At 37.4% G+C, this 27,147-nt stretch overlaps 1 protein-coding gene across 3 annotated transcripts in view; it reads right to left on the bottom strand.

Moving 5' to 3' along the window:
• The window catches only part of Ccdc122 (coiled-coil domain containing 122), a 59,244-nt gene that overhangs the window by 3,058 nt on the left and 29,039 nt on the right, over window positions 1-27,147 (bottom strand). For 2 of the 3 annotated variants that reach the window (XM_060391467.1, XM_060391468.1), the window contains 2 exons: window positions 17,986-18,384; window positions 16,918-17,034 (listed from right to left, as the gene is read on the bottom strand). In XM_060391467.1, coding sequence (XP_060247450.1) covers window positions 16,918-17,034; window positions 17,986-18,384 — 516 coding nt within the window. Of the gene's footprint in view, window positions 1-16,917; window positions 17,035-17,985; window positions 18,385-22,441; window positions 22,638-27,147 lie in introns of those variants that run through there. The other variant, XM_060391469.1, reaches the window with a different exon arrangement.

Here is a 27,147-nt window from a genome sequence, read left to right as displayed (position 1 = left end):
CATCTTTCACCATCCCTCCTTCCCTGCCACTCAGAATGTGCTGGAGTGGGTTGGTGGGGGAGCTCTCCTTTTCAAAGTACTTTCAATTTGCATTTCCTTAATTGCTAAGAATACTGAACACTTTGAAAGACATTTCTTAGCAATTTTTCTGTCTTCTTTTGAGATTTCTGTGTTCCTATCTACAGCCTATTTAATTGGGCAATTTGTTTTCTTGACTGTTTTTTGAGGTCTTTGTATATTCTGATTAGGAATCATTTATTAGACGTATGATTGGCAAAGATTCTCTTCTATTTCATGTATGGGAATTTAAAGATAAGGCCCAATTTTTGAAGATACCACACTCTTTAGAACTGACCTGGAGAGCTCTTCCCTGTGGGCTAGTTCTCATAGAATCCAAAAGTTCCAAGGGAGTCTGACCCTGCTGAAAAGTCTACAAACCATAACAACGAGCAGCGTGGCAAGTGCAAAAGTAGCACTTACATCTCAGGGGTAATCAACAACCATCTAATTGGAGCTCTTACTCCTCAAAAAAGCTTCATTTTGCAGCAAAATGAGTATTTCAGAAATACATAATTGGTCAAAATGTAGAGAAGAACTGAATATGAGGTGCCCATCCCAGCTGATACATGTCAATAAAACATCTGTACCTAAGGCTCTGAGAACATGGTCAAAAGGGGTAAAAAAAAGATTGTAAGAACCAGAAGACCAAGATATATGCTATAACACAGTATCCTATATAAATGACAGTCACATTCAAGAATTCTTAACAATATGGTCCCCTAAACAAGACCTACACAGTGAAAACACCAGTTGACATTTCAGTATTGATGGGAGACATCTCATAAGGCCCCACTCCTAAATGAAGATCTACAGACAATTAATGGCCGCTAAGAAAGGGAGAACGAGCCTTCTCCAGGGACAAGCCCCCTCCCCCCCCCGCATAGGCTATTCAGTTTCAAGCAGTCATCCCTAAATACACGTATATTAATTTCAAAAGAAGTGGTCATGAACATGAGAGAGAGTGAGGAGGTCATGGGAGGGCTTAGATAAAATATACTCATGTATGAGGATAAAAAAAAATAGCATGAAACCCCAACAATAGAAAAAATACTACATTAAAACTTAGCATAAAAAGAGTATCTATCTTTGTTTTTTAAAAGTAGAAGATACTTGGAGTGAGTGAAGTTATTAGTGAGTGTGTTTTGTTGATATGGACCAAGGCCTCTGATGCATGGGAAACTGACAGTCATTTCTCCATATGACCATGCTGAAGAGGAGTGCCAGATAGTGTTTGACTGTTTATGTACAATTGACTAGGGTGTTCAAGGACTAGCAACTACTGCTTCCCTCTATTGAAGGTTTTTAGCCTCGGACTGCTCACCTACAGAGATCCCCTACCAAGGCTGGCTAACTCCTCTCCCTGTGCCTATTAAACATATTGTGGTTCTGGTTATAGTGGCTCATGTTATGGTGATAGTAGGTACCCTCCCTTGGAAGTAGCAGAACCACCAACTTGATCCCAGCTTTACTGTACATGTGTCAATGCCCTTAGCCACGGTTCCAGTATGCAAACTACACAGGTCAATACCAAAGCAACACAGGTCATGGTAGCTAAACAATTTACATATAATCCATCATTTACATCAGACAAATTACTTTTAGCATGTTCACAGAACCATACAAACATAACCACAATCTGTTTTGGAACATTTTCATTATCTTCCCAAGAACACAAGTAACCATTAGCAATTAATTCCATTCTCCTGCCCAACTCTTTGCACTAGGCAACCACTAATCTAATTTTCCTTTATGCATTTGCATATTCTGGGCATTACATATAATTAGAATCATATGATAGGTTTTCTTTGTGACTGGCTTTTGTCACCAGCATAGTATGTTTAAGGATCTGCAATGATGTAGATCCTATCAATATTTCATTTTTTTTACTGTCAAATAATATTCCGTCGTATGATGAGTCACATTGTACTTATCTAGTACAAATGAAGCAAAGTCCATGAAGAAATGTTGCTTATTTTCTTGCTCAATTACTCTAACAGCTCAGGCCCACCTGTCTAGTGATGGGGCCACCACAGTGGTCTGGGCCCATCTACATCAGTTAGCAATTAAGAAAATGCTCCCACAGACATGGCCATAGGCCAATCTGATGGAAGCTGAGGAGCCCTCTTCCCAGGTGACTCAAGTTTATGTCAAGTTGATCACAACTAACCAAGGCAACATTCATTTGTAAATACTCTATCTACTATTTGTGTTCATTCACTAACAATCTAACAAAATATATTTGAAGAATATTGTTACTGAGTATGTTTAAATTCACGTCCCTAAAAGCATAGCGAGCAGAAAGTGGTTAATAAGTTTTGTAAGATTTGCAAACTAGCCTACTTGTGAAATTATTCTTCACTAAGTAAGTTATGAAACTAATTATACATTCTCTAACAGCTACAGCTATCACAGCAGATGTTACTATAGCTAGGAAAAGAACCCATTGGCAGGAATGTCTTAGTGAAAAATAAAGCACAAAGGATTAGCTAATGATAATGCATGTGTTACTATGATAAAACATTTTGAACAAAAGCAACCTGAGAGTCAAGAGTTGGTTTGGTTCACCTGTCCAGTAACAGTCTATCATGTAGGGGTGTCAGGGTAGGAGCTCAAGGCAGGAACTGAAGCAGAGGCTATGGAGGAATTCATTTCTTCTGCTCATGATCCCCCTGCTTAGCTGCTTATAGCTGTGCTCCTCATGACTTGCCTCCCAAGACCACCCACCCAAAGATAGCACTGCCCACAATGAGTTAGACCCTCCCACATCAACCAAAATGGCCCCACAGACCTGCCTACAGGTCAAGAATGTACTCAGGTGAATACAATGGACTCGATTTCCATGTATGGAGCAATCTTGTGTTAATGAGGCTTCCAGCAAGGTGTTTTTCATAAAGGAGAAGTGGTATAGTGACTCACATAAATTACCTGTCTCCTTGAAAAGTTGCTATTATTGTAATACTACGGAATACAAGACTGTAAGACGCTAACAATGTTAAATTTCACAGGCTGAAAAGCAGTTTTGGCCTAGAAATGACTTTATGAAGGAAAGGTCACCTTGTGAGCATCTTAACGACCTTTCAGGTGGCATTCTGACTCTGACAGCTGTCTTAGTATTAAGACTTGAATACCGCTCAGTAGCTAAGAATGTAATGATTCTATGGAAAATAAAACTTGTTTGCTTGTAAAAAAAACAAAAAACCAAAACGTGGTTACTCTTCTTAGTTATTATTGCTAGCTGGCAAAAATCAAAACAGAAGAACTAGATGTATAATTCCCCCCCTCCAAAAAAAAAAAAACACACCTAAAAATGGAATAAGACCTCCTACAGTCATACTTCGATTTCATCTCCTATGACTTTTCTTTTTGTGCCTCCATTTAAGACACACTGCACGTATGTTCCCTGCCCACATTTTAAGACCTCTGCACTTGGTTGTCCTTTTCCCTTAAAGCTTTTCCAGATGTTTGCATGACTAAATCCTTCGGGTATTTCATATTTTTGCTAGAGCTTCTCCAAAGAGACCTTCTTTGGTGAAGTTTTCATTTGCCATGAGATTCACTGTTTTACCTCTTCGCTCCCTACCCTGCATAATTAGATATTCAGTTTCTCTGTTTCATTTTTGTCTTTCACTTTCTTCAAAAGAACTTTGTATTTATTTTTCTATTTGTTTGTTTATTGTTACCATTCTGTCTTCAGGATTTAAAAGTAATGGGCGTATAGTAGGTCCTCAACAGATATGTTCAGTGATTTATTGAAGAAATAAATAGAATTAGATTTTTTTAAATAAACCGTATTACTTAGAACCCAAGTACCTTAAGACCAAAGATTTTATTAAACTGCTACCTTCTCTATGCCTAATGTGTTTGGATATTGATTTCTTGCTTTAGTTTTTTTGGCGGGTGTTTGTTATTAGTATGTCTGTTCATTTTGTTCTTCTCTTAGCTACTTCTGATGGAATCTAAGGTTTGAAATATCTCCTGGACTTCTCGGAAGCATTGGTTATGCCCATTGTATGTTTCCTTCACATATGTCTGGGTATACTATTGTCCTAACGTTTTCCTCATCCCTGAAATTCATTGTTTTGCATGCAGTATCTATTGGTGATGCTTCATGATGTGGTTTTTATTTGAATGGTTATTTCTTTCATTTCCTGAATTTCTTTCTGGTTTCTTTTCAGTGTTGCAGTATCCTTTCTTACATTTTCCTCCATATTTTAGACTTTTGCCTCCAATTTGCTATTTTGTTCACCTTCGAGACTGTCCTATTGAGGCTCTGAATATATTACCTTAATTTGTTATCTGATTTTTTTATTCTCAGTGTGGCCATTTGTAGGTACTTCATTGAGTTCCGAGTCAATGTGTGATGCTTGATAGGGGCACGGCCATGTGAGGCCCCAAATGTCTCAGACTAAAGGGAGTGGCACAGCCTTCCCTGTGTGAAGCTCAGAGGGACGGCAAAGCGTTCACCGGGTCCAAGTGCAAATGTTGACAGGGTGTGCAGAAAGTGTCCACTATAGCTTTCTCCCACACGATATTTATGGCCTGAAGACTGCTCCCCTATAGAGCCTGCCCTTACCAAGATTAGTTAACTCTGTTCCCTTGTTCATCGGTGTATGAAACCCTGTCCCATGTTTACCTCTATTACAATAGCCCTGCTTCCCTGTTCACTCTGAGCTTCTAGGGTGCTGCAGCTTCTTCTGAGATCCCAGACCACCTCTATGTGTGTCTGTCCTTTCTTTAGTCCCTCACTGATCCTAGCCAGGGTTATTGGACCTAAACCATGTAAGCACATAGCAGCTATTAATTCTTAAGTATCTGAATTCTTTCTCAGACATTTCACTTCTTTTTCTCTCAGTGCCTTGACCAGTGACTTGAGTTGTCTTTTAGAGTGGAGAAAGCTTACATTTGTATCTAATCTGCTGTTAATTCCACTCTAAGATTTTTCATTTCAACAATTCCTCTTGTCTGTTCTGATTTCTATTTGGTTCTGTTGCTTGATTAGGTTTCCTTGTCTCATCTGATCTTATCCATCATGACACTTACTTTTTCCCTGTAGAATACTTAACAGTTTTCTGTCTCTAACAACTTATGAGACAAATAGAACTTTATAGTTTAAGGATTCCTCAAGCTACAGGTAGCCCTTTCTCTCTTTGTTTACGTTTCTACTCAGGTTTCATTACCAATGGGATTGGAATCACAAGTTGCAAACTCTGGATTTTGGTATTTTCTTCTGAAAAGTATTGAATTTTGTTCTAAATTCAATTAAATTACTGGTAGATCACCTTGAACTTTTAAGATTTAATACTTACTAGAGTGTCTATTTCTCTTTCATCCTGAGGTTTATGTCTTTAGTCCAGCTTTTTCTCCATTATCATTATGGGTGTTATGATCTGAATGTAAAATGTCCTCCAAGGCTCATATGTTTGAATATTTGTTTCCCGGCTCATGACATTGTTTTGAGAAACTGTAGAACTTTTTGACCATTGGACCTGTTTAGTGGGCACAGGCTAGCAATGGCGGTCTTTAGAGAGTCAGAGCCTGGCTATCCATCCAGCATGAAGTTTCTGTATCCAGTCTGCAGGCAAGATGTGAGAAGTGTCACCTGCATCTTCCTACTGCTATGCTGTGCCTTCCCGGCCCTGAAGGACCATACCCTCTGAACTGTGAGGCAACAATAAATCCTTCAACTTTTAAGTTTCTTCTACCATCTATTTGGGCAGTATATGGTGAAATACAGTGGTCTTTTTACTAGGACTCACCAGTAGTAGGAAACAGGTAGATTCTCTTAAGGGCAGATGCTGCAATCTCAGCTTATCAACATTCTAATTTTGTTTCCAATTGAGGACCTTGGAATTTCATTTACACATGCAGTTCAAATTATAGACAAGGTTTTGAAAGGAACTAATATGCAAATCTGAGGTTTCTTGTAAGGCCAAAATTAGTATTAACCCAAATAACATCATGAGGAAGTAAGTCTATAAAGCAGAAAAATATATTTCAAATGTAGGATATTTTTTTTCAAAATTATTATTACTAAGAGAATTAATATTAACTAATCATTAAGAGAAAGTAATGGAGCATGGATCTTATGGTTCTTTAGTTCTAATTCTTGGTAAGAAAGGATTATGTAGTATGGTATTCACTCCAACAGTTCTTTTAATAATGGAACTGGTTAAATGTCATTAGTTGTAGTAGGGTGATAGAAACAAAGGTGTAACAATATTGTTGGCTGTTCTAAAGCAATAAAAAGGAATAAGACTAAAAGGAATATAGACTAAATAAATAAATAGGAATATAGACTAAATAAATAAAAGGGAATATAGACTAAAATTAAAACATGTATCAAGAGAGATATGAATAAGTAACTTGTAAAATTATATGTACAGTGCACACACAATGCACACATGTCCTGTTTGGAGTGTGTGTTTGTGTGTAAACCATGAGTAATAGGTAAAAACAATGGGAAAAGCAATGTAATTGGAGATAGTTTCAAAGAAATGATATGGCTTTCTCTCTAATATTTTACATTTTCATTAAGGAAAGTATGTTCTGTTTGAAATATAACTAGGAGAAAGAGTCCAACAGATCTGGAATCTTGCTTTCTTTTGCTTTATTGGATGTATAACCTTATATAAATTATTAAACTTAGAATGTTATGCATGATATGTTATTATGAAGATTTAAATTATATATCCAATTGAGAATTCTCTATTAAGCCCTGTTACCCCATTTTTAATTGGATAACTCAAGGGATGACACATGCTGGAGAGGTTGTGGAAAAATGGGAACCCTCTTCCATTGCTGGTGGGAATGTAAACTTGTACAACCACTTTGGAAATCAATCTGGTGATTTCTCAGAAAATTAAGAATAGTGCTACCTCAAGATCCAGCTATACCACTCCTAGGCATATATCCAAAAAGATGTTCAACCATGAAACAAGGACATTTGCTCAACTATGTCATAGCAGCTTTATTCATAATATTCAGAGCCTGGAAAAAACCTAGATGTCTCTCAACTGAAGAATGGATACACAAATTGTGGTACATTTACACAATGCTCAGCTATTAAAAACAAGGAAAATCAGAAAATTTTCAAGCAAATGGATGGAACTAGTAAAAGATCATCTTGAGTGAGGTAACCCAGAAGCAGAAGACACACACGGTATACTCACCTATAAGTCATATAATTTAGGATAAACATACTAAAATCTATACTCCTAAAAAAGCTAAAAAACAAGGGAGACGCTAGGGATGACGCTTAATCTTCATTCAGAATGGCAAATAGGATAGACATAGGAAGTAGAAGACAGGGAACAGGACAGGAGCCTTCCAAAGGGGGCCTCCAAAAGACTCTACCCATCAGGGTGTCGAAGCAGATGCTGAGACTCAGCCAAACTTTGGGCAGAGTACAGGGAATCTTATGGAAGAAGATGGAGACAGAGAGACCTGGAGGGGACAGAAGCTCCATAAGGAGCCAACAGAGCCAGAATATCTGGGCTCAGGGGGTCTGCAGAGGTTGATAAATCAACCAAGGATCATGTATGGAGAGGACCTAGAACCCCTGATCAGATGTAGCCCATAGGCAGCTTAGTTTCCATGTGGGTTTTCTAGTAAGGAGATCAGGGGCTGTCTCTGACATGGACTCAGTGGCCAGCTGTTTGATCACCTTCCCTTGGTGAGGTGGCCTAACTAGGTCACAGAGAAAGTGGATTCAGACAGTCCTGATGAGACCTGATAGGCTAAGGTCAGATAGTAGGGGAGGGGGACTAGAGGAAGGACATGTGAGGGGCTGGGAAGAAAAAAGGGTGGGACTGGGAGGAAATGATAGAGGGGATTATAGCCAGGATACAAAGTGAATAAATTGTAATAAATAATTAAATAAAGAAAAATTAAAAATAAATAAAAATAAAAATTATATATCTTATATAGTTTTTGGAAAATACCAGGAACCAAAAAAATAACAATAAACCAATTAATACTCAACATTTGTTCTTGCGCTTTCTATAGATTAATAATTTTTTACGGTGTTATCTTGCTATCTACTTGAATTTTTTTAAGATTTGTTTTATTTAAATAAATAAAGCATGCGTATGTGTGTGCGTGTGTCTGTCTGTCTGTATTTGCACATGAGTGCAAGTGCCTATAGAGGCCAAAGGCATTAGATTCTCCAGAGCTGAAAGCAACAGGCAGTTGCAAGATGATATGAATTCTGGGAAACAAATTCAGGTCCTCCATAACAGTAGTGAATACTCTTAACCACTGAGCTCTCTCTCTAGTCCTGCTTGAATAATGGTCATATTGCCTTTTACTTCACCCTCTCTCCTTTTCGTCCCTGGAGTTTTCAGATAGGATTGATTCGCTTCTGACTCTGTAATTGATTCTGTTCTTAACATCAATAAATGAATGTATTTGTCAGTTGTACAGATGAAAGCTGCATGGTATCAAGTCAAATATTCTTTGTTTGTAGTGGCTTTAAGCGCACTAATTTTCCCTACCCTTTAAATTTTTAAGCTCAGAGTCTACAAAATTTAGACAAGAGTAAACCATCAATGCTTTATAGAATGTCTGCTATCACAAAATACTGCTTACAACACTCATCAATTGCTAAATCATCTTAAACTGCTCCTGTTTTTTTTTTCTTCTTAAATTTGGCAAATAACACTTGTTACACTTTGAACTAAAAAAAAAAAAAAATCACTGACTGTTTCTAAGTGCTTTATATTTGAAGCTTTGTGCTCCTGCTCTCCCAATTCTTTGTTGATAACTCATAGTTTATTCTTGCTTCCGTCTTCTGAAATGTATAAAGACAGAAAATAGGAAGGAAAAGAAAGCTATTTAGGGATAAATATTTGGAATATCTTTTTCCTATTTCATTTATGACCTAGAAATACTGAAAACATTTTGCCAATAAAGATTGAAATTCAAGAACCATTTCTATTTTTTGAACCACAGATGTAGAGGATAGGAATATAGAATCTAAAATATACAAGGCTTTAATGTTTAAAAAATATTAAAGATTAGAACAAACAATGGTACAGTCAAGGAAAAAAATAACCTATGAAATTTCCCAGAGCCATGGATAAAGAAATTTACGAAGGACAAAAAAATAGTACTCATAGGAAGAAATAGTTAACACAAGTCTCCACTATTTGAATTCAACTTTCTTAAAAATTTTTGGTTGTTTTCAGAACATCAATAATCGATTCATAACAACTATTAATAATAAATGTTTTTTAAAATGAAGTATTCTCAAGGCAATGATAAGACTATATTTGATTTTCATTTTAACAATTATTATAGAAAAATTTAACTTAATTTATGAGTATGATATTGTGACACAGTTGAAGACTACTTTTTAATATATTAGAAGTAATAAAACTACAACTGGAAAGCACAAAATGTCCTAATACATCTGTCCCTATTAAGAAAGCTTAAATGTTATTAAATTTCAGAGCAAGAAACTTTATGATGAAAATTTTTAAAAATGGAAGTGTTGTCTTTAGTGATTATTCCTAAAACTTTAGCATGAGTGGCCTCTTATTCTTTAGCATTTAAAGTATCAATTTTCCATACTGCTTCTATCAAAAAAAAGGTCTTCATTTGCTTGTTCTTTCTGTATGACTAAGAATGCTAAATATCAAACATAAAATTAATATCAGAAGCCTCTGGGTAAATAGGTAGAAGAAAGAAATACAGGAAATTCAGGCCCTAGGAATGGTATGCATTTCTATTTCCCTTATGTATTACAGAGAGGGTGTGGAGAAGAAGGCAATCCAGAAGTGGCAACAATGCACTGAGGGAAAAGTCTCAAGGAGGGCCTCCTCTTTCTAGATAAATGATGAAACTGGCAGCCTCGCAAGACAGAACATTTCAGACAGGAACTCTTCTGCTCAAAATGAATACCACAGAACAAAAATGTGGCCTCTTCACTACCCACATAAGACAAGTTTTTCTAAAACATCCCATATTCCATCATTGCTAGCAATATTGAAGTCCCCCCCCCCCCCCGCCAAAACACTTTCTGGGGTTATTTAAGTAGGCCAATTGGACAGTCCTGAATTTTGGTGCCTTCTAAGCAATAACTAACTACATCTTTTAGAATCAGAGGAGCCCAAAAATATCTTTTTTTAATTTTATTTTTAATTACACTTTATTTGCTTTGTATCCCCCCTCTAGTTCCCTCCCTCCTCCCCTCCCAATCCTTCCCTTCTTCCCCCTTTCCACGAATGCCTCTCTCCAAGTCCACTGGTAGGGAAGGGTTTCTTTTTCTTCCTTCTGATCCTAGTCTGTTAGGTCTCATCAGGAGTGGCTGCACTGTCTTCCTCTGTGGCCTGGTAAGGCTGCTCCCCACTCAGGGGGAGGTGATCAAAGAGCAGGCCAATCAGTTTATGTCATAAGCAGTCCCTGTTCCCATTACTATGGAACCTACTTGGACACTGAACTGCCATGGGCTACATCTGTGCAGGGGTTCTAGGTTATCTCTATGCATGGTACTTGGTTAGAGTATGAGTCTCACGAAAGACCCCTGTGTTCAAATTTTTTTGGTTCTGTTGCTCTCCTTGTGGACCTCCTATCCTCTGAAAGGCTCTGCCCTGCAGACTATCAAAGCAGATGTTGAGACTTATGGCCAAAGTTTGGGCAGAATGCAGGGAATCTTATGAAAGAAGTGGGAAATAGTAAGATCTGGAGAGGACAGGAGGTCCCAAAAAGATCTTATCTCAAGTGGGAGTAAAGTCAGAGAAAGCCTAGTTAAGTCAGGACTTTTGCCAGTACTCTGTGGTGAGTGAGAAAGCAATCTGCAGTTTCAGCAGAGAGGTATGTATGGAATGGTAAGGCACTGTCAAGTGCAGGACGAGGTGCTAGCGACAGAGGTCTGGAGGGCCACCCTGAGCACCCACATCTGGCTCACAATAAATGAAACTCTCCTCTCACCAACAGATGGCAATGCAGACTACCAGGGAAATAGGAATTTAGGCTTCTGCTTGGAAGTAATGAAAATCCAGAGGCTTACAACACAACACTCAACCCATTCAAATGTCAATAGAAAATCAGTTATCATTCCAAAGAAGCAAGATTTCAAACCGAGTAAGAAAGGCATTGAAGATACACCAACACCTCTGTAACAAACACCACCATTACCTGACATCGATTCAAAGTGGTCACAATACATATGCTGCAATACAAAGCAACAAACCTGAGAAGATGAAATACTTGGCAAAGGTTTTAGACAGAAAAATGGAAATTCAAAGACCAAAAAATTAAATGACCAAAATGAAAAAACTCAATGTATCTCGATAGTAGCGGGAGAGAATAGAGGGGGAAAAATAAGTATACAGGAAGAAAAAGTAACTACAAAGTATCCAGTTTGAGCAATAGGAAAAACTAAATAAACAGGAGAAAAAACCTCTAATGCCCACAAGAAGATAACAGAAACTCTAATATGTGTGCCATATAATCTTACCAGAGAATAACAAAGGAAAACTTAGAACAGGATACAAATAAATGGATGAAAAAAATTCCAAGTCTGACCAAAGACACAAACCTACAGAATCAAGAGTTAGTGTACCCCCAAATGGGTTAAGTGTAAATCTATGTAGGTAAATTACCAAACAAGCCATGAATTAAACTAAAACCAGAGTACACTGAAGTAGCGAGAACAAATCACTTCATCAAAAGAAACAAAACGTAAACAAGCAGAAACACAATTCAAATGATCACTGACTTCACATTAGAAATGTGGCACCAAAAGATGCAGTTTATTTTAATAGCTGAATAGTATTCCATTGTGTAGATGAACCACCGTTTCCTTATCCATTCTTCAGTTGAGGGACATCTGGGTTTTTTTCAGTTTCTGGCTCTTATGAATAAAGCTGCAATGACCATATTTGAACAACTGTCCTTGATGTATGGTGGAACATCTTTCAGGTATATGCCTAGGAGTTAGTATAGCTGGGTCTTGAAGTAGCACTATTCCCAATTTTCTGAGAAACTACCAGATTGATTTCCAAAGTGGTTGTACAAGTTTATATTCCCACCAGCAGTGGAGGACTGTCCTCCTTTCTCTACAACCTTGCCAGAATTGTGCTGTCACTTGAGTTTTTTATCTTAGCTATTCTGATAGGTGTAAGATGGAATCTCAGAGTCATTTTCATTTGTATTTCTCTCATTTCTTTAAGTGCTTCTTTGCCATTCAATATTCCTTTGTTAAGAATTCTGTTTAGCTCTGTTTTAATTGGATTTGTTTGATTGTGTTTAATTTCTTGAGTTCTTTATATTCTGGATGTTAGCCCCCTGTAGGATGTAGGGTTGGTGAAGATCTTTTCCTGTAGGCTGTCATTTTGTTCTGTTGATAGTATCCTTTGCTTTACAGAAGCTTTCAGTTTCTGTAAATTTATTAATTGTTTATTTATTTATTAATTGTTACTCTTAGAGCCTATGTTGTTGGTGTTCTGTTCAGGAAGTTGTCCGCTGTGCCAATGAGTTCAAGGCTCTTCCCCACTTTTTCTTCTAACAGATTTAGTATGTCTGATTTTATGTTGAGGTCTTTGATCCACTTGGACTTTACTTTTGTGCAGGGTGATAAATATGGATACATTTGCCTTTCTCTACATAAAGTCATCCAGTTAGACCAGCATCATTTGTTGAAGATGCTGTCTTTTTTTCTATTGTATGGTTTGGTTTCTTTGTCAAAAATCAGATGTCCATAGATCTGTGGGTTTATTAAACAGAGCTCAGGGAGTCCTATAGGAAAGTTGGAGGAATGACTGAGGGAGCCAGAGGGGTCAAGGACTCTACAAGCAGACCTACAGAGTCAACTAACCTAGTCCCATGGGGGGTCACAGAGACTAAAGCTCCAACCAAAGAGCACACAGGGACTGGTTCTAGGGCCCCTGCACATATGTAGCAAATGTATAGCTCTTTCTTCATGTGAATCCAACAACTGGAGCAGGGCACCTCTCTGGCTCTGATGCTTCCCTTTGGATCCCACTCCCCTAACTGGGCTTCCTTGTCTTGCCTCAGGAGGAGAGGATGCATATTAGTCCTGCAGTGACTTAATGTGTTAGGGTGGGTCGGTGCCCATGGGAGACACCCTCTTATCTGAGGAGATGAGAGTAGAATGGGAGAGAGAGGTGTGCGAGGGGGTACTGGGAGGAGAGAAGGGGGCTACAATCAGGATGTAAAATGAATGAATGACTTAATAAAAGTTGTTTCTTTAACACGCAGTTAATATTTTTCTTGTATTCTTGAGTGCTCTGAAGAGAGTATGCATAGGTAGTATGAGATGGAGTTCAATTTAGGATCTCTACATAGTTTAACCAGTGTTGCTGTGTTTATTTGTGTGTGGAGTGGGTGGATATGATGCAGTGTAATGTGCTGTGACAGATATGTGTGGGTGAATGCATGCCACAATGGCATATGTGTGGAGGTCTGAGGATAACCTGCACCAGAGGGGCTGTCCTTTCATGGGGGGTTCAGGGATGGTACTCAGGCAGCAAGCACCCTCAGCTGCTGACCCATCCTCTCACTGGCAGTTTAGTTTATTTTGTTTGTGCTGTTCATGCATCGGGACTATTTCTAGAACTATTCTCTGTTTCATTAACTATTTTTTCATTTTCACACCACTGATATACTACCTTACTACTTATAACATTTTAATAAATTGATGTATAAAAACAAAAAATTAAAATGCCTAATCTAATTTGAATTCCCACTAACCTATAAGATAAAATTAGTCTTTTTATTTACTGAACATATGTAAAGGAAAAGGTTTCTTTTTTCTGTTTTTTAATTTTAATTTTAATTTTATTAATTACACTTTATTCACTTTGTATCCCCCCATAAACACCTCCCTCCTCCCCTCCTAATCCCACCTTCCCTCCCCCTTCTTCACACATGTCCCTCCCCAAGTCCACTGATAGGGGAGGTCCCCTTCTCCTTCCTTCTGATCTTAGTCTATCAGATCTCATCAGGAGTGGCTGCATTATCATCTTCTGTGGCCTGGTAAGGCTGCTCCCCCCTCAGGGGGAGGTGATCAAAGAGCAGGACAATCAGTTCATGTCAGAAGCAGTCCCTCTTCCCATTATTGTGGAACCCACTTGGACACTGAACTGCCATGGGTACATCTGTGCAGGGGTTCTATGTTATCTCCATGCATGGTTCTTGGTTGGAGTATGAGTCTCTGGGAAGACCCCTGTGCTCAAATTTTTTGGTTCTGTTGCTCTCCTTGTGGAGTTCCTGTCCTCTCCAGATCTTACATCCCTCTTCTTTCATAAGATTCCCTGCACTCTGCCCAACAGTTGAGGCCCTCTGTGGCAGGTTCCTAACTTGTTTCCTGTTTTCTTCTTCTTCTTCTGTCCATCCTCTTTTCCTTTCAGAATGGGGATTGAGCATTTCAGTCTGGGCCCTCCCTCTTGATTAGTTTCTTTAGATGTACAGATTTTAGTAGGTTTATCCTATATTATATATCTATATGAGTAAGTATATACTGTGTGTGTCTTTCTGCTTCTGGGACAGCTCACTCAGGATGACCCTTTCCAGTTCCCAGGAAAAGGTTTCTTATCTTCAAATTATTTAGATGTTTTCATGACACAAACAAGTTAAAAATAAACACTTTATTTTCTAAGTTGTTATGTTAAAGGCAAAAAATATATTTTTTATTTGCCATTAACATCACTTTTTTTTTTTCCCAGACAGGTTTTCTCTGTGTAGCCCTGGATATTCTGGACTCACTTTGTAGACCAGGCTGGCCTCGAACTCACAGAGGTCTGCCTACCTCTGCCTCCCTGAGTGCTGGGATTAAAGGCATGCCCTACCACGCCTGACTAACAACACATTCTTTTCCATAGTTGTTCTCCATTTCTACAAACAATAATAACAAAAGTCTAGAATGTCATGTTAAAAAATTAGTTTCCCTTTCATTTTAATTGCTTATTTATTTTGATTTAGAGACAGAATCTTGCTCTATAACCTGAGCTGGTATCTAACTTATGGTAATCTTTCTCCCTTAGTCTCCTAAATGCTGGGTTGCTAGGTAAGAACCACACAACTATGAAAAACCAACATTTTCATAGTTGTTGTTTTTATCTTTTTAACTAGTCTGATTTTATTTATTTATTTATTTATTTTTATTCACATTGTTTTCATCATATAACCTGACTGAAGCCTCCTCTCTTAACTCCCCCCAGTCCCACCCTCCCTATCCCCTCCCCCTAGTCCACTGAAAGGGGGAGTTCTCTACCACTGCCATCTGCCCATAGCTTGTTAATTCTCATCAAGACTGCCTGGATCCTCTTCCTCAGTGGCCTGGCAAGGCTGTATCACCACAGGTGATCGAACAGCAGGCAACCGAGTTCATGATAGAGGCAGCCCCTGTTCCCCTCACTTGGAGATCCACATGGTCACTGAGCTGCCAATCAGCTATATCTGAGCAGAGGATCAAAGCACATGCTGATACTCATAGTCAAACTTTGGGCAGAGCGCGGGGAGTTTTATGGAAGAAGAGGATTGTGGGGATAGAGGGACACAGAAGAGACCAGGAGCCCCATAAGGAGACCAACAAAGCTAAAGGATCTGAGCCCAGGGTTCACGCGGAGACTGATGCTCCAACCGCGGATCATGCAGGGAGAGGACCTAGACCTCCTGCTCAGATATTTATTGTTTTTAAACTTGACTCTTGAGAGTTTCAAATATCTAATCAAGTTTTTTAAAAAAACTTTTAGTTATTATTTAATACAATTTATTCACTTTGTATCCCTGCTCCCTCATCTCCTCCCAGTCCCTCCCTCCCTCCCTCTTCTCCTCCGATGCCCCTCCCCTAGTCCACTGATAGGGGAGGTCCTCCTCCCCTACTATCTGGCCCTAGCCTATCAGGTCTCATCAGGACTGTCTTCCTCTGTGGCCTGGCATGGCTGAACCTCCCAGGGGAAGGTGATCAAAGAGCCTGCCACTGAGTCCAGTCAGAAATAGCCCCTGATCCCCTTAATAGGTAACCCACTTGGAAACTGAGCTGCCTATGGGCTACATCTGAGCAGGGGGTCTAGGTCCTCTCCATGCAAGGTCCTTGGTTGGAGCATCCTCAGTCTTCACAGCTTCCCCTGGGCCCAGATATTTTGGCTCTGTTGGTCTCCAATTCACCATGAGGAAATCTAATCCTGAATATCAACAAGTTTCATAACAGTGACGCTTTTGATTGCCTTTTGCTCTATTTTCAAAATTCCAATGTCTAGAATGGTCATCATTGACCATCTAAAGCTCTGTTTTCTAGGCACTAATTGGGTATCAAGTAGTTAGTAGAAAGAGACTTGGAAGACTTCCAGAAAATTCAGAGCCAGATATCTTTTTTTTTGACATGACATTGCTTTATAGACCAGGCTGGCTTCAAACTCTATCTTTTCAAGTGCAAGGATTATGGGCATGTGCCATGCCTGGTATAGGCCAGACTTAATGTGAATACTTGCTTTGTTTGAATACTTTCACATGTTTAAATAAAGTGTTATCTCTTGTTATATTTTAATAATTTTTTTTCTTGTTCCCTAGATGTTTTAAAAATCAAGAGTGATGCCAGGCCACAGAGGAAGAGGATACAGGCAGTCCTAAGGAAACTTGATAGGCTGGGGTCAGATGGTAGGGGAGGAGGGCTCCCTTTTTCTGAGGACTAGGAGAGGGGGATAGGGAGGAAGAAGGAAAGAGGGTGGTATGGGAGGAAAGAAGGGAGGGGGCTATAATTGGGATGTAAAGCAAATAAATTATAAAAAATATAAAAATTAAAAAAAGAAAATCAAGAGTGAACTTTGTAAATACAAATATAGCATAAACTTAAGACTTAGTCTCATAAAATATTTAAATACAATTAAGACTTACCTCTATATCTTTTCTTAATTTTTCATGTGTCTTTTTCTCTTCTTCAAGAAAATGTGTTTTCTTGATAATTGAATCCTTTGCTGTCATAATTTTATTCTTTAGCTCTGCAATGTCTTCCTGGATATTTGTAAAATTTAAAAGATACAAGTCAAAATAAATTCAAGTAGTTTCATAATTTATGAAAACTAGCAAAATCAAGATTTAAATTTGGAAAATAGGATTAGAACATTACCTTCATAGCTACACAAGATAAAGAACTATTACTTATACAAAGCAAACCTGGACTGGAAAACCCAAACTGAAAACAAAATAAGACATAAAGAAAAGTGGTAATTGTGTTGACGATTCCTAAAAAATGGTACAAAGGATTTTTTTTTTTAATTTTGTAGTAAGAAGAGGCAGATATTTTGAGTCAGTATCTTCTATGGTCTTCAAAGAACAATAAGAAAAATACAAAGCTACCTAATGTGCAATTATGAAGTCAGTGTCTTTGTATAATAGCATTAATCACATAAACATGATTTGGTCTAGATTCATTAGAATAGAAGCTAGAAGCTGAACATTTTTGATGATGTTATACATAAACATTTTTACAGTTTTGCTGCAAATGGAATCACTGTTCACTGTTTTTGACCATATATTTATTTATTAACCCATGATGATCTATAAATATCTCCTTTAAGAATCTGCACATTCAGGAGGTTAAAGAGATGGCTCAGAGGGTAAGAGGACTGCCTTTCTTCCAAAGGTCCTGAGTTCAATCCCCGGCAACTACATGGTGGCTCATAACCATCTACAATGAGATCTGGTGCCCTCTTCTGGCCTGCAGGCACACATGCAGGCAGAATGCATTATAAATAATAAATATGTAAATCTTTTTTTTTTAACAGAATCTGCACATTCAGGAAATTGCTATTTAGCTTATCTATCTGATTGCTATGTGTACCTACTTAAGTTCTAAAAAACCGTGAAAATAGTTTCTGAATCTAGGTATTTTATTAGCTTAATTATTATTTACTAGGTATACTTACAGAAAACAGAAAGGCTTTGATAAGTAACATTTCATACCTGTATTTGTATTGTATAGTTCCCTTGTGAATTTTGGGGATTTTCTGTAAGATCTTCTTTCATTGTCTTTAGGTTTTGGATGAGATCTTGTTTTTCATAGAGTTCAGTCATAAGTGAACCCTGGCCTTTTATCTCTCCTAAACTATCTTTATGAGCTTTTATCTTTGCATAATATGCATTATATTTTATCATTTGTTCCTCAAAATTTTCTTGGGCTGTTTCTGTATCAAATTTAAGCTTTATACTTTCTGAATATAAGGACTCAATTTGAGCTTCCAAGAGTCCACACTGAAGTTTAGAATTCTCCATAACAGCATCTTGCTGATGCATTTTCCTCTCTGTTTCTTTAGCTTCTTCAGCAATAGCTGCTATTTGCTTTTCAAGATCATGAAGTTCAATCTGTAATATATTTCATAAATGTCATTAATCATTAATTCATTGTATTCAACTGAGAGGAACGTTGTTATTTTAATTCATAATGCACATAACAAATCACATTTACAAGTGAAATGTACACTTTTATACATTTACAAGATAAAGAAAAAATGTTAATAGTAGGAGACATGTAATACCAAAATATATACTTATTTTAGAACCAAAGAAGGGCCCCAAAGTTATACATTTCTTACTTGTTCATCTAGTTCTAAAGTATTAAAATTATATAATTTTATGTGTAAAGGAAATACTTTGTCATCTTAAAATGCATTTATAGGCACCAGAAATATTTAAAAAAATAGTATGGTAAAAATTATACAGCCCAGAGTTAAGTAACCTAAAGACTAGGTTCCAGTGCCTTTACTGCTTTTTACCAATCTCTTTGATCACACATTACAAGCTTTGTTACCCCGATCCAAATTTCATTTTCTTCATTTGCAAAATAAAGATAAAGTTATCTATTTTGCCTTCCCAGGAAAGTCCTTGCTTACTCATTCCTCTTTTTTAAAACCTACTTTTCATATTACCAGTTTTCCTTGGCTCTTCTTAGTCATCTCTATTTCTTCTCAGACTCAACAACAATTCCTTCAAATATGGAACGTCCACAGTGTTCAGTCACCATATTTTCTCTTACCATTCTCTCTCTCTCTCTCTCTCTCTCTATATATATATATATATATATATATATATATATATATATAATTGCATACAGTCCCATCTTAAGCCATTTTATGGTGACAGTTCACAGACCATCATGGTTATTGAGTTCTTACTCAACTGCCATGGACCACTTCAAATTCTGATGTCCCCAAATCATATTTCCATAACCTATTTGTATGTGTATCAGTTATCAATTGCACAACTACAAAATCTCAGTGACATATAATACGGTGTATTTATCATAGACATGCCTGGGAGAAGTCGGTGTTGCTAGGTAATGCATACGATTGAGAGCAGGGAGCTCTGCCTCATCCTTCTGCTGATTTTGTTTAGGTTTGCTCCTATGCCTAGGGATTGTTGTATTTATTTTTTTAAATGGCTTTTAGGAGAAACACAGTTCAAGTCCTATTAAACAAGGAATATGTATTTACTGAGTTATTTGTTTGGGCATTTCTTCAGAAGAATTGATACAAAATACAAAAGGCACCAATTATCTAAAGCAATCCATTGTGGAGAGAGCACTACTCCTGATACTTCAGTACCCAATCTAAAATCCTGCCATGGAGCCATAGTAACAACAGCATAAAACAGACATGTAGACCAAGAGACTAGAATAGAGGACCAGATATAAACCCACACAGTCACAACTACCTAACAAAAGCTGTCAGATGGATGGATGGATGGTCCTGGGGTGGCCCTTTTTCGGTTAAAGATGAGATTTCTCAGCTTCCTGCTCTACTTACCTGCTTCCATTCCTCATAGCCATTATGGAGTTCCCCTGCCCCCAGAACTATAATCCAAAATAAACTTTTTCTTTTATAAGTTTCCTCTGGTCCTGATGTTTTATTATAGCAAAATAAAAGTAATTAATACAGTAGTGAAAATAAAAACACAACTTATTAGAACATTTGGGATACAGCTGATGCAGTTCTAAGAGGAATGTTTATAATGAATGTTAATATAAAAAAATTAAAAATATCTAAAATAAATAACCTAATGATGTACCTCAATGTCCTTGAAAACTCAAGAACAATGTAAACTTTAAAGCAGCAGATGGCAAGAAATAGTAATGATAATGACATAAATTAATTAAATGGAGTTTACAAGAAACTTACAAAATTGGTTCTTTGAAAATAAATAATATTGACAAATTCTTAGCCAAACTAACCAAAAGAAAATGATATGCACTAGCAAGATAGCTCAGTAAGTAAAAGTGCTTGCTGCCAAGTCTGGCAACTTGCGTTCCATCTTCAGAAATCAAATAGTGAAAAGAGTGAATGAACGCCTGTAAGTTGTCCTCAGACCTCCAACAATAGCACACTAGTGTAAATACATACACTCACAAATAAATAAATAAATATAATGAAAGAAGAAATAAACTAACAAAATTATAGATGAAAAAGGAGAAATTACAGATAGCATCAAAATTCAAGTTATCATTAGGAAGTAGTTTGAAACTCATATGCCAAGAAACTGAAAAGATAGAAGAAACAGATAAATTTCTAGATGCAATGACCTACCAAAATCAAATTGTGAACAACTTAAACAGATCCATAATCATCACTGAGATTAAAGCAGCAATAAAGAAAACTTTCGAACAAAGAAAACTCCAGACGAATTCACTGACAAATTCTACCAAGCCTTTCAGAGCTAAAACTAAGGCTCTTCCTGATCCAGCCATTTTCTATAACCAAGAAAGGTTTCCAGCAGTGGTACTGGGACACTAATCCAGCCTCAAAATCTTACACCTACAATCTGTCCTGTCTCCAAGATGTGCTGGGGTAATGGTGGTGCAGAGCTTCTGGGAGTGACTAACCAATAACTGGTCCAACTTGAGACCCATCATGAGAGGGGGCCCATGCCTAACACTGCCTAGATGTCCAGGAACCAAGGGCTGGATAGCTCAGAGGCCCAAGATAGAACCAAACACAACTGGGAGAAATTCAATGAAATGATTACCAATGATATCTGCTGTATGCATAGATCACTGCCTAGCCCAACTGTCATATCAGAGAAGTGTCAACCAGTAGCAGATAAGTGCAGGTACAGAGACTCACAGCCAAACACCAGGTAGAAACAGGGGAACCCTGAAGAAGGGGGAAAGGATTTTGGGATCCAGAGAGATTGAGGACTCCACAAGAACACAGCCCACAGAATCATCTAATTAGGGCTCATAGGTGGATCACAGAGACTGAAGAAACAATCATGGACCCGGTAAGGTCTGAGCTAGGTCTTCTACATATATGTTATGGTTTTGTAGCTTGGTGTTCTTGTGGGACTTCTTACAGTGGGAGTGGAAGGTGTCCACTCTTTTGCTTGCACTTGGAACTCTTTTCCTCCTACTGGGTTGTCTTGTCCAACCCTGATATGAGGGTTTGTGCCTAGTCTTATTGTAAGTTGTTAATGCTTTGTTTAGATTATATCCCTGGGAGGCCTGCTTCTTTTTAAGAGAAACAGAGGAGGAGTGGATCTTGGGGGCAGAGGGCCTGACAGGGAAAAGTGGAAGGAAGGAAGGAAGGGAAACTGTTGTTGGAATGTAATTATAAAGGAGAATAAAATAATAAAAAAGAAAAGCATTATTTTAACAATATTGATATCTATTTTAAATATAATCGATAGACATTTTGGGTTCCATTTAGTAAGCTTTTATATAAGGTTGCATAATAATCATTTTCATATTTCACATTGTATATCTGCACTTATGTTTTCTGGGAGAAAACAGTGAATTTTGCTCAATAAATTGATGATATTATTTTGGAAATAATATGATAAATATGCCTTTCTATAAAGGCATCATCAGGATGTCAATAGCAGATAGAGGCATAAGGAAGAAAGAAAATTGTAGACCAAAATCCCTAATGAATACACATAGAAAAACTCTCAATAAAGTTCTATCAAACTGAACTCAAGAGCACATGAAGAAGATCATGTGCACTGACCAAGTTTGTTCCATTACAGGGATGCAAGATTAGCATAATACATGCAAACTGGGAAGTGTAACTCAGCAATAAGCAGAATTAAGGAAAGAAAACACTTAAGATTACCTTAGTCAACGTACAAATGTCATTTGTCAAAATTCAATAAATAATAATAATTCATAATAAAATCTTTGAAGAAATTAGTAACATAAGGTAAATACATCAACATAGTAAAGGCTATATTTGACAAACCTATAGTCAACATTATATTAAGTAAGAAAACTCTAAGAGCATTTATTCTAAAGTCTTGAACAAGGGTGCCTACTCTTACCATTTTTTAAAATCCTTTTCAATTTTAAAATAGTTTGTTTTATTTTCATTTTTAATCATGCATAATACACACACACACACACACACACACACACACACACAGACATACATACCTGTGTGTGAGCTTGTAAACATGGGTGCACTACCCATGGAAGCCAGAAGAAGACATGGATACTCTGGAGCTGGAGTTAGAACTAGATGTGAGCTATCTGACATGGGTTCTGGGAACTGCACTTTCGTCCTCTATGAAAACATTGTGCTCTGTTAACTACAAAGCAATCTCTCCAGCCCCCTCTACACAGTGCTCAAAGTCTTAGAACAATAAGTCAAGAGGAATGGATAAAATGAGATAAACTGAAAAGGAAGAAGTCAGATTGTTCTTATTTGTAGATGACATAATCTAATACATCTGAAAGACCCTAAAGATTCTACCAGAACACTCTTAGAACTGATAAATGCTTCTAGCAAAACAGCAAGGCAAAAAAAAAAATCATTATATAAAAACTAGTAGCTTTTTATATATAACAAATGCACCAAGAAAGATAGCAAAGACAAAAATCTTATTCATAATAGCTTTAACATACCTAGGAATAAGGCTAGTCAACAAAATAAAAGAGCACTACAGTGAAAACTCAGCTCTGGGGGAGGATCGGCACTTCAGACAAATTTCTGGAGCTGGCCAACCTGCCAGCTTAGCCAAGTTGGTGCCCTCCACATTTGTTGAGAGACCTTGTCTTAAAAGATAAGGAGAAAAATTATTGTGGAAAGACAACTGATTTTGACTTCTGGCCTGCATGTGCACATGCACAAACATGCATGTACTGCCACCTATGTATGTACACATATACATACCTTGACACACACACATATCCTTCCACAGGATATAGACAAGGCATAGATAAGAATTTTTCTGACTGGGTTGCTGATAACACAGAATGTAATTCAAAAAATTTATATGAGATTACATGAAACTAAGATGCTTCTGCACTGCAAAGGAAATAGTCATCAACAAAAAGAATAGGGAAAACCTTTTCAACTCCACATATAATGTTCAGGATAAGTAAAGAATTACAAACATTAAATATCAAAAACTCAAATCAATAAAAGGCTTATGATATGAATAGATAGTTCTCAAAACAAGACAGACAGATGGCCAATAGATACACGAGAAAGTATTCTTTATCATCAGCCATCAGAAATTTGCAAATTAGTATTTCTTTGAGATTCCATATCATCCTAGTTATGACCAATAAAACAAAAAACAAATGCTGGGGAGGATCTAGGGAAAGATGAAATCTTATCTGCTAAAGTGAATGTCACCTTGCACAGCCACTACAGAAGTCAGTATGTAGTTCTGAAATGTCCCTGCAAATAGAGCTAGGATATGAACCCGCTACACCGTTCTCAGGTTTATACCTGAAATAATCTAAATTCAACATTAATGTTTATAGCTGTACCAACCTCAGTAGTCAGGAAGTAGAACCAGCCTAGTTGTCTATGAGATAACTGGATAAAGAAAATATAGTTACATATACACAACAGAATTTTATGCAAAAAAATGAAATCATAACATTTTTAGGAAAATATAAGCAACTGGAAACTGTTATATTGAGTAAAATAAACTAGTCTCAGAAAGATAAAACACATTTTCTCTTGTATGGAGAAAGTTTGTATGTGTGTGTATCTGTGTGTGTATCTCTGTGTGTGATGAAACTAGAAAGAGAATCATGAAAGAGGAAGAAGAGATCTTATGAGAAGTGGGAAATAGAGAAGATAATGAAATACATGTAAAAAGAAAGCAGAAATGCAGAGTAACTGGGAGAAGAAGAGAAGCCACTTGTAGGGGGGAGGGGTAGATGCAGAGAAGAGTGGGGATAAGGGGATGACTAGATGAATTTTGTTTTCCATGAGTATTGGCTGGTTGTAAAACAATTTAGGCTGGCTTTAACTGAGCTGTCTGGGCTTGTCTTGGCTTTGCCTTATATTTACTAAGCTCCAAAGATATGTCCTCACAAACACGGACACACAGAAAAGTGGAAGTGTGACTATGCAGGAGTTTTTCTAAAGCTCTCTGCTTGACTCACTTGGACTAACACTCTAATCATATGACGAAACTCAGACTCAAGAGGTGGAAATATGTTCAGCACATTTACAAAAGTAAACAGGTTCATAAAAAAAAAGCTGGCATGAATTTGCTCTTCAGAGAGAGTCACAGGCTCATGGTCATTGGCAGCCGTGATGAGGAACTTTAGAAGAGCATTAGGAAGGTTAAGCATCATACCCACAGACAGCCATGAGCATGCTCTGAAAACACATCTGGGAGCCTTTAGATTCCCAGCTTTCCTCAGTCCTGAGGACAAAGAGTTTCTCTGTATCATAGGGATTTTATTGGAAGAGAGAAGTAGAGAGTGGGGAACAGGAAAGCTCCATACCATGTGACCCAGTCTGGCCTGGCCTGGCCTGGCCTGGCCTGGCCTGGCCTGGCCTACATCTCTAAGTTAGGAAAACACTGATAAATGTAAAGCTGTAATTCAAGGTTGCCTTGGATATAGGGATCAAGTGGACCCAGGCATCAGAGCTACAAATGGAAGGGAGACTACAGAATTATTTGTTAGTATCTGTGATGTCACAGTACACTCTAATCAACCGTGGGCAGCTATTATCTAAATTCTGAAAGAGAAAGGTAACTACAGGATCTGTGAACTAACAATAATAATATGATACAGTGTATATTTATACAGATAGATAAAGAGTTGAGACCGAAAGCACTTATTAGCACAGCCTGCTATCATAACCTTAGGTAATAGAACTACATTAAGAAACATTTTTATTTTTAATCTATAATCTTTTTTATTTCTGAATTTAATTGTTCATCAAATTCCATATCAAATCCCACTTAAATAACTGCAGGACACTCATCATCCTTTATTTTTTTTTTCTATCTACTTTGTCATTCTCTTTAAATCAATTTGAAGTTGAAAGGAAGGCATTATATTAAGCAAGTGAGCCCCAATTCAAACCCTTCTATAAAAGACTCCTCTGTCGTTTTTCTGGCAGAGCCATCTTAACTATACATATTCAGCAAATACTTAAAAGATACCAACATACTGCTCCCACAGTTCTATTGATTTCTGTAAACTAGACCATTTTTCATCCAGATAGTCAAAAGTTGAGAGGTCATTCTTGATTCTTTTTCTTTGCCTCTACCTCCTATTTGCCAACAAAACTTGATGATTGGGACACCAACACAAAAATCTCAAATTTAGGTAGAGGATGTAGCTTAGTGGTAGAACATTTGAATAATACACATAAGGCTTGGGATTCCATCCCCAGCACCAATAAATAAATAAACAAATGCCTCAAATTTATTTCTGACAAATCTGTCACATGTGTTACGTCCTGACTTCTAACTCATTTTATTTCCATTTTCCCCTCTTCACCAACTATGTCCCATGTGTAAGCAGAAGAATCTTTTAAAAACGTAAAGCACATGACAGGCTTCCCTGCTCAAGCTCCTCTCATGGTGTTCTGTCACATTGATGACACAATCCAAATCCCTGCAAGTGGCTTATAAAGCCATGTACGCACTAATCCTAATCCCTCTTTACTGGCTCTCCTAATCACTTCCTACACTTTTGTCTTCCAGCATCCTTCCTGTGTGTTCATTATGCCCAGTGCCTTCCCACTTGAGGGCATTCGTAATTGTTGATCCATTTACCATAAAACTTTTCTGCCCCAGGCCAGCAAATTGGTCAGCAGCTAAAGTGCTTGCCTTGAAAGCCTGACAACATGAATTCATCTGGAAGATGACAGGCAACTCCACAAAATTATCCTCTGACCTCCATATGTGCACTGTAGCATGTGGGTATCTGAATTCACATGTCATATAAACATGCAACAACAGTAAACAAAAATTGTTTACAATCCTCTGCCCCCTCACTATTCACATTCAACTGTTATTATTCCTCAGGAGAGCCTTGGTTAAATCAAAATAAGAAGTAATTTCTCATATTCTACCCATATTACCCAATCAGCTTTCCTCTACAACATTTCAATCTGTAACTCTCCTTTAATTTGTTTATTGTTTTCCTCCTCTGACTGCAAAGTGAGCACTACAAGAACCCTGTCTGTATTTTTTTTTCATAATCTTCCTCTTAAGATAGTGCCTGTCACAAAGAAGAATGTTTATGAAATGATGGACACATACATAGGAAAAGGGAACAGATGTTCTGTTGGCTACAATCAAGTTGTCAATGATACTAGCATGATAACTCGGTATAGGAAAACACATCTCTACCAATTAGGTCACCTCTTTTTCTCTAATGTGATAGACCATTATATTTTGCTATTAGCCTAAGAATTTTTCTTTGGTCTATTTCTATCCTTAAACTAAAAATATATTGCTACCACTACTTCTTTTACCCTCTGTCCTATATTATTAAGATAAAATCAAGGTCAGTAAGTTCCAAATCTTTACATTTTGAAATTTGATAAACTTTGTCTTTTTAATTTTATTAATCTGTCTTTCTATATATATGTCTGTCTGTCTACCTGCCTATCTACCTACATATCTACAATCATTATGTGTGTAATGGCTAATGTCTATATGTAAGGGCTGATGCTGTCTATCTATCCTATCTATCTATCTATCTATCTATCTATCTATCTACCTACCTACCTACCTTTCTACTTACATATCTATCATCATTATGTGTGTCATGGCTAATGAGTGTATGTGAGTATATGCTAACATCAGGCAGTGTCAGAATTAAACTGAACTATTTGGATCTAGTTGGTATTTGGCGAATTAGAAAGTTGG

This window comes from Meriones unguiculatus, chromosome 9 (genome assembly GCF_030254825.1).
Source record: "Meriones unguiculatus strain TT.TT164.6M chromosome 9, Bangor_MerUng_6.1, whole genome shotgun sequence".
In the NCBI taxonomy this organism is placed as follows: Eukaryota; Metazoa; Chordata; class Mammalia; order Rodentia; family Muridae; genus Meriones; species Meriones unguiculatus.
The sequence above is the reverse complement of the archived record's forward strand: the minus strand, read 5'-3'. Positions and strand labels throughout refer to the sequence as shown.